Raw genomic sequence first — 12594 nt, forward strand, 5'->3', positions numbered from 1 at the left:
TATGGACACTCCAGGTCAAACCTTGAGCGTTCCTAGGCGTGCCAAGGGCCCCACAGAACTATGGAGGGCCCAAACAGCCTCTCCTCTACTCGTATAGTTGTTCTCAGTCTTTTCAGTTCAGCTATTTAAGTTGTGTGTATTTCAGCCCTAATTTGCAGTATTAGGTTGCCTAGCAACATATCTGTCAGCCCATCTTTAGATACTAGGACACTTAAAGTGATATATGATCTGCAGTTTACCATTTTCCTCCTTCTTGCTCAGCGGTATTATATCAGAAAAGGCTGTCACTGACTGACATATTGTCCATCCTCGAAGTGAAAAACAGCGAGGAAACAGATATTGGATCTATCTGTAACTAAGACCAAATCCAATGTCACTTTTGCTTCAAGTGTGCATGATATATGCGGGGAAAGAATTAAATGGGAAGACCTTTGAGAAAATATTATTAGCGTTCTCAATTATAATCTCCAGACTGATGTAAACGTAATGTGCCCCTCAGGAGAATACATTGGATATCTTTAAAAACTAGGATGCTATAAAAAATAGATTTAAGGTTTTACCAAAATAATAACAATTTTGAAGAGGGATCTAGTATGTGTAATGACTATAACATATTTTTTTTATCTAAAGTCTGGGAGGATAGTAATGGTCTATTGGTCAACCCACATCATGGGGGATGTGATTAAGCATTAAACAGATTCTTTAATTAATCTCAAACAGGATAAATTACATGTAGGCTTATTGTTTATTACTAATAAACAGGACTATCACAGGCTTGGCTTTCTGTTGTCTGTGGTTCTACAATCCTTACTACACATTCCCTATTTGTCCTTATTCTTTATGTTTAGGAGAACACGTCCATATCTGCAAGAGAAAAAGCTACCCTGTATTTAAAACAAAGTAAACTTCCTATATGATGATTTTTATTTTTTGATCATGCTTCAATTAAAATAGCTGATAATAATAATAATTATAAAAATTGCTACGCTCATTTCCCTTTGAATAGTTCTACGTCTGTGCCCAACCAATCAGCACATCCTGCATATGAATTATCTCAATTAAAGTATTTATGATGTTTGTGCCAGATGCATGAAGCCTGAGGACAGTTTCATCAGATGTTCAGGAAATGCAAATATTAAGTGCAGTAGCTTACAAATCTGCATGACATTATAAATATTCTCATCGGTATCCAAGAGCATGGGCAAGAGGGGGCACGTGGCAAGACCACTTTTTCTCAAAAGAGCAATACCCCAACAGCAATTCTCCAACAGGGCATTTGAACGGTGTTTTGATGGAATTCAGGAAAATTTGAAGAGCAACTGCCTTTGTCACAGATTTTACCATAAATAAATCCATATGGATTTAAATTTTTATTGATCATGTAGTAGTTTATCAAATACAAAAAATAAAATGTATAAAAATAAATAACAAAGGGTCTGTTCACAACACATATTAGTGAGTATACGCAGCTAATAAGGAACTATAGACAGTATGCGTGCTGTTAATATGAGGGAATTTTTTACCACTCATTGCATACATTGAAGATTAGTATAATTCAATATAGGTGACAATTCAAAATATATCTGCCTCATGGTTTTCGTAAGGATTATTATTAGAACTGCTTTGCTGCCACCATAAGTGAGAAACTGTCATTTCTGTGATGAACTAATAATTATTAATAATTAAATAGTCCTAGGGTTAGTTCATATAGAAGGTTCACAGATACTGTTCTTTAGCAAATGTATGGATGATGTTATATTTTATGTAAATGAATTAAATGATGAGTCACAAAGGATTGCTATGTACATACATTTATCAAACCTGCTTTATGAACATTCTTTTACTAAAGATACTACAAGAACTTCCTAGGGCAACATGGATTATCGTTACACACGTCCACTGTACAGTACCGCCACGTTGGATGTTTAATCCCTTTTCTATTATAATCTGACAAATATTGATGGGACCATTCTTATGCCAGAATTATGAGAATCAACTTTCACAGATTTATTTTTTGGCATAACTTTTTTGATAACTTTTGCAACACTTTTATGTGTGTTCACATCTTTTGCTGGTCTCTGTAAAGAGCAGGGCAATTTTTAGATTTAATGGGGCCTTGCTCCCCACCCCATACCTGAGTACGAGGTGGAGGTCTGTGCAGCCTCTGTTTGTCACCTTCTGTGGATGTCATATCCTGACGCCCCAGTGTTAGCAGGTGATGCGGACTTAAAGGAGGAAACATCTTGGGAGAGATCTGTGCCAGCGGCTAATAAGACCTCCACTTTCTACATTGCATCCCTTTTGCCCTACCTTAAAAACATTGCTAATGATAGAATGTTATACTTGAATGGCAGTTATGACCCGTTGTCAAGTAATTACAAAAGTTTAATAAAGTCCTGTAAGGGGTAGCCGGAGCCAGAGAGTTCCCAGGTATGCTAATAACTGTCCAAAGATTGTTGAATATGTCATGCATTGGGGGAATACAGGTGTGTCACTCGCTCAACCTGTTGTATATCAAACTGTGAAAGCTATTGGTTATATATATATATTGTTTTTCTAGTACAAAGCTCGAAATTTGCCTTATGACTGCTGCTACAAAACTATTTAGTTTCAAGTACTTTCAATTCTTTCTAGCTATACAAACTTTCACATACATACCGGTAGTTGTAGAGAGTTTATGGTGCCTTGCTTACATAGAGAGATGCTTGTATTTTTGCTAAATTTTCAATTTAATCAAAACTGACTATAAGGCAATCTTTAGGCAAATTCAGTATACTGGCAAGTCAGTGATCCCCATTGCAATGTGTAGATCTACATATTAGTGTCTGACATTTGGTGCTGCTGACCTGGAGCCATGCCTCAGGGGCTGCCATAGGTGGAAACTGTGCTGTGACTGCTGCCACTTTCTATGGCCAGCAAAACAATCATGTCTGACAGGAACTCTGCCTAAAAATAAAACAGGCATTAAATATAAATATTAAAAAAAACAACCAACTGCTGCACAAATGTAGGTAATGTCCCCCTACTTATAAAAGGAACAAGTGTTATAACACTATAACATAATAGCAAATAACACATGCCAATTAATTAGTATTGGTCTTAAGCTTTATATAGAGTCCAATATTTTACAAAATCTTTTTATCAGATCCTCAGAGATATAAATGGATAAAAATGTGTTCTATTATTTAGCTAATTTTGAAGTAGTAGAAATACCTGCTAACTTTTCGCACAAGAAACCAGACCTTTTACATTTTTCTGAACTAAATTGTTAATCTTCATGTACGTAAATGTACATAAATCCTATAGCAAGCCTTTTTAAGAAGTACCTTTAATTTTTTCTATCACTTTTCCCCCCTTTTTATTGTCTTTCGGGGGGGGGGGTTCCTATGTTATGCCTCTAATACTTTCACAGGCCAGTGCTGGCTCAACTAACTTCTGCTTAACCCCTTAATGACAAATCCAGTACATGTACGGTCTCAAAATGCATTGTTTTCAGTGGGTTTAGGGACCGCCCATTGTCCTTAAGGGGTTAACTATGGAAATAGTTCCACCAAATTTGGATAATTTGTCCTAGGTATGTCATACGTGACTAGTATAATATTGAATGATGCGGTATCCAAGCCTCAGCCCTTTTTCCCAACCTTAAGTATACATAACCCTTGACATACTCCGGATGAGTGCATGGAGTACTCCAATACATGCTTAACTCCAAATGTTAGAGCTATTTGGTAGGACATTATTATAGGATGGAGCATATGGTTGAAAAGGAATGGTAACTGGAGAAAGTATGGCAAGCATTACCCTAAAAAGTACATCTCACATGTGCAGATTTTGAGTATCTCCTTAGGTATTGTGGGATAATTGCTCTCATTGTATAAATGTAAAGAGGCTTTTCCATACATTACATTTTTAACCACCATATACATATTTAGAGATAGTGGTTTCTAAAATCCGTAGCACCTTTCGGTTTCATGATGAAAACCGTGTGTCCATGGTCCTCGATGGGTGGGGAGAAACATTACTATGTATAAGATTTTGGGGAATACACATCACAAGTTAAAACCATTTCCAACTTTCGAAATAGGTTGTTCATACAATATGTTCAATCATGCATTATTCAAACCCTTTGTAGTGTAGAAATGTAGCATAAGGTTGATATAAAAATACAAATAGAAACCACTAGGTATTTAAAGCCTCTCTCCCTTGTGGCCTATCAAGCAGTCCAAAATATTAAGGATTTACTTTCTTGGGTGGTACATCATAGTAATGTTAAATCTCTGTAGCCTGTTGGTTGTCAGATGGGTGTCTGTGTACCCAGGCCAGTGCCACGCTAAAATTTATTACACCTGGAAAATGTACCTGTCAGAGGCTCCCTTTCTGTAATAATTCATTGAGATTGAAAATGCATTGCTAAATGTATTCTGTACAGACAGTACCGCAGTAAACACAGGTCCCCTTTATGATGATGTTTACATGGTATCAGGTGTAGCAGAATGAAATACCCTGCATGATAAAATGTCTCCAATACTTCCATTTGTCTCCTAGTTCCATTATGTTTTTCCTGTCTTCTCTTCCAGCTCTTGTAACAGCGAAGCCTCCTCAACCATTGTTCCCTGTGGAGAACCAGCCAAGTGTTATAGATGTCCAGCTGGGTAAGTCCCCTTCTGGGAATAATAGATTATAGACTTCTACTCCATTAACAGATGGGGAAAGTTACACAAAGGACGGAAGGTTTATTGAAAGTGTTATTACATGCAAATCAATTTGCTACTTCCCGTTTATATCGCTTGGGTATGTTGTAGCAGCAGTTTAAAGGACTTTGGTTTGCTTAGTGACAGAGAATGTTAATTGGTTAAGCCACATATTAAATAAAGTATATGCAATGTCTGCAGTTCTATTTTATGTTGGGGGATTGAAAGGGACATATTAAACACTAGCTGTACTTGTTGGATTCATTACTCCCTTTAATACTGAAGGGGTTCATTCTTATAAGTAGCAGCACAAAGAATTTTTAGGTGGTTGTGGATTTTTTTATATATATATATAATGCTGTAAATTATTGTGATTGTTTCGGCTGAAATGAAGAGACTTCTTAATAATCCCTTTCACGTTGCGAATAATATGCTTATGTAAAAAGCTAGCATCCTTTACTGGCTAGAGGCATGCACGTGTTTTCTTAGATCACGGAAATAAAGAGGGCTGGATTTATTTTAAAAGAACTTCTCATCTAAACCATGTACAGTTCTATGTAATAGGTTTATTAATTATGGTAAGAGCTCAGACAAAAATCAATCAGGTGGCTTTTCTGGGGACATTACTATTTCTTTTACCCATATGCAAATTCATTGTTTATAATGTGTATAATGGCTTGCATACTGATTAACCCCATATAAAACCAACCAATTATTCATTTTCTATTGTATGCTCCCACTAATGTAGATTGCAATTATGTTCTATACACAGTTAAGCACTAGCAGTATGAAATATAATTGAATTAATGTTCACATTGCATATTTATTAGTGTATTAGTGATGATTATTGGTTTCTGGTGGGGCCATGCATTTTTAACCCCTTAAGGTCCAAAGGGTTTAAAGCACTTTTGCTATCTTGATTTCAAGCCTAATTCCCCCTCTTTTATTTAGTTTAACCACACTTGTTATACATTGTTTTTTTCAGGACTGGTATGAGGTTTTAGTCATTTAATATAGGAGAATTTTTTAAAAAAAAAATAGATTGTTTTAAATTAGTTTTACATAAAGAAATATACATAGCCAGTACAGATGAAAAAATATAGATATATTTATGTATTTCTCCTGCTTTCAGAAACACCCTATATGCCACATATGCCATACATTTTGGATGTAGTGTGGTTAACAGTGGTTCTTGTGCATCATTTTCTAAAATTGATTCCTATACATTTTTTCAATTCTTAAGAGTTAAAAAAAATGAGCAGCTATACAAAGACTGCTGATAACTCTATAATTATGAAAAAAAAATGTTTATTACTAACCCCAGCTCTCGTATTTGCTTCACGATCAGTGTGAGGCTTAGAGCGGCAGCGATCACTGCCAAAGGCGGCGTTGACAGACATTGCTGTTGGCAGCATGCATGTGTGTTGCTGGTCAAGCAATCACATGCTCGGAAGTGCCTTCTATAGGCTGCTGCTAGTCTGCCTGGGTCTACAGGAAGCCAGCACCAGCGTTCCTGCCACTCAATGAGGCTGCAATTACCCAGAACAAGTGACAGTAATACAGAGCATAGTATTAAGTTCAAGGCTTTAAAGGTTGGTTTTGCATGGTCGTAATATTACGTCCTCCGTCCTTAATGAATTAAAGTAGGATTCATCATGACGTCAGAACTGAGACATTTCACTGGGGGGCAATTTAGATGTTGAGAAAGAAAAGGGCCATGTCAGTGTCACCTTGTGATGTTTTCCATTTGTGTTGCTCCTGTGCTTAAAATTAATACATTTTTCTAAATTAAAATTAATTTAAAAAAATTCTAAGGCCAAAGTAAAAATAATTCCAAAGGCCAAAAAAGTCAGTAGTAAAAATACTACTCATATGATCAATGATTATAAAAAAACCTTTTAATTACAAAAAAGTGTTAAAAGAGTTAAAAAAAATAAATAAATCCAGTGTGCAGAGGCATCTCTGATTTGCTGTGAATGCCGTGGCGGGGTGGTACAGGAGGCTATTTAACTGCAGGATGTACTATAACGTCCTGCTGTTAAATGCCTTAAAACGGTTTAAATAAATTGACTAAATTGGTAAAGGTGAATACATATTTTCAGTACATTGTAGCAGTAAATTATTTAGAAGCTGCAGCATGCCTTTATTCTTTAAGTGACAATTTCCAGCTGACATTTTACTGAATTTCCATTTAGGACTGCGAGGTCTTGTCATTCTGTGTGTCTAGAGAATGCAGTTCACAGCTGAAAAAGTCAGCATTGTATTTTCAAGCCTTAGGCTGTTTGGTTGTGGGGCAGACCTGGCAAATTAGCACTTCTGCAGGGAGTCCATTACACAGTTTTGCCTGGGGCACCACACAAGACATGTGCTGGTCAAGTGTTACTGTTTGTGTTCTTGCATCTGTCAGGACCAAGCACTAGGGACTGGTATAGTTCTCAGACACTGTTAAAATCTAGAGGTTTGTTAAGTTAGCTCAGTAATGTCTAACTTTTTTCAGGCAGTGTCATATTTATTGTGTTGCTCATAGCACAAGCATAGCTCTTTATATATCTTCATATTATAAACTTCCTCAGATTCAGATTAAGGATTATTTTCAGTAGATAAGAACACAATATTAGAGGTTAACAACGTAGTTTGATGTGGATCCTAATAGAGAGAGGAACAGAAAATCCAAAACATCTGAACTTTGCTCTTCCTCCCATTAAAAGGATGTGGTATTACATACCCCTCAAAATGTCAGGTGTACAAAGAAGAACACCTTTGTTAGTAGGTGCGACTGATGGCAGCCAGGGGCAGGACTGGAACTGGCACTAGGGAGAGACTTCCTGCCTACTTTACCCAAAGATCCATCGCATGGCTCTCTGTTTCAGCGCAATGCAAAGTGGCTGAGTAGGAGCTCCAGTGGAGGTCTATGCTGCAACGGTAAAGACATTCAAGGATTTTACAGCTCCCTGTACCAGCCGGGAGAGAGATGAGAGAATCTCCATACCTGCCTTATAATGCCACAAAAGCAAGTAGGGCAGCTCTGTGGGGCATCAGAACAGTACCCCAAAATTAGGACTTCCCCTTGAAAAGCAGTTGTATTGTAATATTGTGTCACACTCTGACATAACCACGTGGAACTTCCGGCAAATGATCCTCCAATCAGGGAAGATGACGTCATTGAATGCACCAACTGAGGGAAATATGGCGGCGTTTGCAGTGACATCCTCTCCCGATCCTCCTAGAGGACGTCACCGCATGCGCTGCCATTTTGCCTTCAGTTCATGTGAGGGCAAAATTGTGCTACTTGCGGTGACCTCCTTTTCCCTGTTTGGAGGATTGGGGAGATGATGTCACTGCAAGTGCCACCATATTGCCCTCATTTGGCACTTTCAGTGACGTCCTCTTCCCTGAATGGAGGATCGTTAAGAGGATGTCACATCTAGTGCGTCACATTTTGGTGGAAGTTCCCGCTGGGTTATGTCCACAGAGATGCAGATGAAGAAGGAAGAGAGAAGATAGAAGAAGAAGATGCAGAAGTGGTCAGCAGAAGCGGAAGTGGTCACCAGAGAAGGTAGGGAAACATTTAGACAGCGTGAGAGAGAGAGGTTGAATGAGAATGACAGTGAGTGAGAGAGTAAGTGAGAGTGAATGAATTTTGTTCCTGAATCAAAAAATTCTCCCCGAATTTTCAGATAAATCGAGTGAGCAAGGAACGAACCGAAAAATTTGTCTGAATAGTTTTTTGTGCCCTTAGCACTTGTCTATTACAAACATCACTTGAATTTCTATCTAGACTCTAGTAAACATAGGTTCATAGTAAGAAAGCATTGTCACTATTAGTATATAGAAAGCATCACATAACAGTTACTATGATACCATGATTAAGTAGATGCATTGCTTCATACAACTTTGCACTTGCTACTTTATGTAGTTGAAATTAATGTACAATAATGTATCATAGATACAATCAATTTAAAACTAGCCAGCTACATATATACAAGAGCACTGTTACCTTCACTATATAGATACACAATCTTATACAGTGTAGAAGCGACTAAAAATCATAGAGCAATACTTCTGTCAGTATACAATGATCTTCATCCATTATTTAGAAAGAGGGGTTTATATATAAATGTGGCATAGTTAGAAAAATGTAATTCTGACATAATTAGTCCCTTAAAAGATGTCATCATTTTCTCACAATACTGAATGAGGTAGCAGTGTTTTTTTGGTAAGTATATATATCTTAATATACATGTTTGCTGACACACACAATTAATGGATTAGAAGTTTACTTTCACGGGTTCTTAGTATTAGGGTGACAGCAACCCTGCTACATTCAGGGCTCCTGCTAAAAATGTACAATCTAGGGCTGTAATCATCCAAATATACACTGGGCTGCAATCTGCATTTTTCTTAATGTAGCCCTGGAATATGTCATAGGCGCCTTTGAATCAAATATTGATGTGACCACCCTTTTAGTAGGAATGGAGTAAACAGCAGGGGAATATTGCGTCATTATAGGGCAGTTTGCTTACCTACAAATGCAAATACACCTAAACATACACTTGTGCATCAATTAGGCTGATCACGTAGCAATGTTATTCAGGGATGCTTATAAGAAGTTTGTAATTCAGCTCTCTATTCAGTAAAAAATAGACTGTAAGGGGTCTTCATGTTGTCCAAAGTAGCGATGTGGTAACCCCAGCACCAACACGCCGAATTTTAAAGTGTATTTATCTTATCATATTATATGCATTATTTTAAAAAGTAATATTGTTTGTTTTAACAAACTGTATGTTTAATATTAAACATACAGTTTTCAGTAAAACATCTCTAATACAATCACAAAAGACTCCAAGCAGGTTTATCAACATAATATGTATTTTACATCTCATTGAAAATTCTAGACCATAATATAGTACCTTAGTGATTTCCCTTTATATTTTAAATTACATCTATATTTTTTTTCTGATGGCACAGCGATCTTCCTATAATTCATGCTGCTTTCTAAATGGAAAATTGGTGGTTGGCCCAGCATAAGTGCACAGTGATGAAAATATTCAAGAGCAGCTGCATAAAACATGTTACATTGTGATTGAATTACTACAGTTACGTTCACAGATCTTGTTGTCTGACCAGAAATAGTGTGTGTATTATCGCAATAATCCTTTAATACTGGCAAAATGGGCAGGCTTTTGACAAAATGTAGTTACTGTAATAGATTTTGTTTTTCTAAAGCATAACTTTGTTAATGTTAATAATCTGTAAATGATACCAGGGTACACCAGTAATTTTGTTTTAAAATGTATTTTTCCAAGATTCCAAGATAAAATAAAACTTAACCCTTTAGAGCATCTGTTGGAGTGCACTCTGTTCCTCTTAGTAAGTACTCCCTTTAGCGACATAAGAGTTGGTACTAGAATTTGTACACTATCTTTGGCTTTTAGGTATTGTACATGCAGTGTTTGCCCCTTTCCAGTTTGTCTATTTTTGCTTATTTGTCACATTTGAATGTTTCAGATCATCCAACTAATTTTAATATTATGAGTAATGAGTAATCATGAGTAATCATGACAATGTGAGTAAATACAAAATGCAGATTTAAGTAATCATTTCAGTTGTTTAAGAGTTATATATGTATATTCAGAGGTGGACCCAACTGTGCTTGAGCTTTAGCTTTCAGGATTTAGAGAGCAGAATTCATGGTTTCATCAATTATGGCAAGCAGCCCAGACCATCACACTAACACCACAGTGTTTGACTGATTCAAGTTAGTTGTATTTACGCCAGATGTAGTGGGACCCACTTTTGGACTTTACGCCAGATGTAATGGGACCCACTTTTGACTCATCAGTCCACAGAATATTATGCTAAAAGTTGGGGGCAGGGGTCATCAATATGTTTTTTTGGCAAATGTGAGATGAGGCTTTGTGTTCTTTTTGCATCTGTTTGCATTGAAACTCTTCCATGGATGGGATTTTGGTAGGCTGGCTGCTCCATTTGTCGATAATAGCTCTTACCATGGTTTAGCTGGAGTCTCAGAGCCTTAGAAAAGGTTAAACAGTGCTGGCAGTAATCATGCCTGGGTGTGTGTAATGAAATTGAACCCAATTATCAATTAAATTTAATTAATTGGTTGATTTAGTAACTAAAAGGGCAATTACTTTTTCACATAGGGGCAGGTAGGGTGAATAGCTTTTTCCCCTCTTTACATGGAATCATCATTTAACCACTGCATTTTGTGTTTACTTGGGTTACCTTTGTCTTATATTAAAATTAGTTTGATGATTAGAAAGTGTGATAAATATGCAAAAAAAGAAGACAAATGCTTTGTCACAGTGCTGTAAGACCTTTTAAAGGGAACTTCAGCTATGAATTTTTTAGGTACACCTCGCTAGTACCGGGTTGGACCCCTATTTTGCCTTCATTCTTCGTGGCATACTTTCTACAAGGTGCCGGAAACATCCTTCAGAGATTTTGGTCTATATGGACATGATGGTATCGTGCAGTTGCTGCAGATTTGTTGGCTGCACATCCATGATGTGAATCTCCCGTTCCACCGCATCCAAAAGGTGCTTTTTTGGATTAAGTGACTGTGGAGGCCATTGGAGTTCAGTGAACTCATTGTCATGTTCAAGAAACCAGCTTGAGATGATGTGAGCTTTGTGACATGGTGCATTAACCTGCTAGAATTAGCCATCAGAAGATGGGTACACTGCGGTCATAAAGGGAGGGACATGGACAGCAATACTCAGGTGGGCTGTCGTGTTTAAATGATGCTCAATTGGTACAGAGGGGCCCAAAGTGTGCCAAGAAAATATACCCCACACCATTACACCACCACCACCAGACTGAACCGTTGATACAAGGGCGGATGGATCCATGCTTTGTTGTTGTTTACGCCTAAGTCTGACCCTGTCATCTAAATGTTGCAGCTGGAATGAAGGCTCATCAGACCAGGCAATGTTCTTCCAGTCTTCCGTTGTCCAATTTTGGTGAGCCTGTGCGAATTGTAGGCTCATTGTTCTTAGCTGACAGGAGTGGCACCCGGGTGGTCTTCTGCTGCTGTAGCCCATCTGCTTCAAGGTTCGACATGTTGTGCGTTCAGTCACTTAACCCCTTATGGACCGGGCTCGTTTTTTCTTTTTGTACCCTGTGGGACCGAGGCTGTTTTAATACTTTTGTGGTGCTTGTGTTCAGCTGTAATTTTCTCCTCACCCATTTAGTTTACCCACATAAGTTATATATTGTTTTTTTCAGGACAAGATGGGCTTTCTTCAGATACCATTTTGATTTTGATCGTATCATCTTATTTACTATAAAAAAAACAAAAAAAACATGGTGAAAAATTGAAAAAAAACACATTTTATGACTTTTATTTGAAAAATCTTTTACTCACCTAAAAAAGCATGTAAAAAAACTAGCTAAATAGATTCTACTACTTGTCCTGAGTTTAGAAATACCCAATGTTTTTATGTTTTTTTGCTGTTTTTTGTAAGTTATAGGGCAATAAGTACAAGCAGCGTTTTATGATTTCCAAAATCTGGTCAGTCTGCCTCCATCTCCTCTTTGGAACATCTTTGAAGCCGGTTAACTCAATTTAACCCATTCAAACCATATATTTTTGAAAACTAGACACCCCAGGGTATTCCAAATGCTGTTATTTTAACCCTTTCCATGCACCAATTATACAACTACACTTTGTCAAACTTTGTAATAGTAATTTTTTTTTATTTTTTTTCACACAAATTGTACTTTAGTTATAGATATACAGGTCCTGGTATATGCCACTGTCAAACAACCCCCCAATGTGTGTTCAGGAACATCTCCTGAGTGCAGTGATACCCGACATGCATGGGTTTGTCGTGTTGTTTGAGATTTAAAATGCCACATTTGGGAAGTGCGCTTTTTTTCT

At 37.2% G+C, this 12594-nt stretch overlaps 1 protein-coding gene across 1 annotated transcript in view; it reads left to right on the plus strand.

Annotated features, from left to right (window-relative positions):
• LOC149298167 (X-linked interleukin-1 receptor accessory protein-like 2) overlaps window positions 1–12594 on the plus strand; it is a 277993-nt gene that overhangs the window by 186318 nt on the left and 79081 nt on the right. The window contains exon 8 of the mRNA XM_089487644.1: window positions 4578–4652. Coding sequence (XP_089343770.1) covers window positions 4578–4652 — 75 coding nt within the window. The remainder of the gene's footprint in view (window positions 1–4577; window positions 4653–12594) is intronic.

Source organism: Sceloporus occidentalis, unplaced genomic scaffold, assembly GCF_023333645.1.
Source record: "Sceloporus occidentalis isolate IW3139 unplaced genomic scaffold, rSceOcc1.0.p SCAF_34, whole genome shotgun sequence".
Classification (NCBI taxonomy): Eukaryota; Metazoa; Chordata; class Lepidosauria; order Squamata; family Phrynosomatidae; genus Sceloporus; species Sceloporus occidentalis.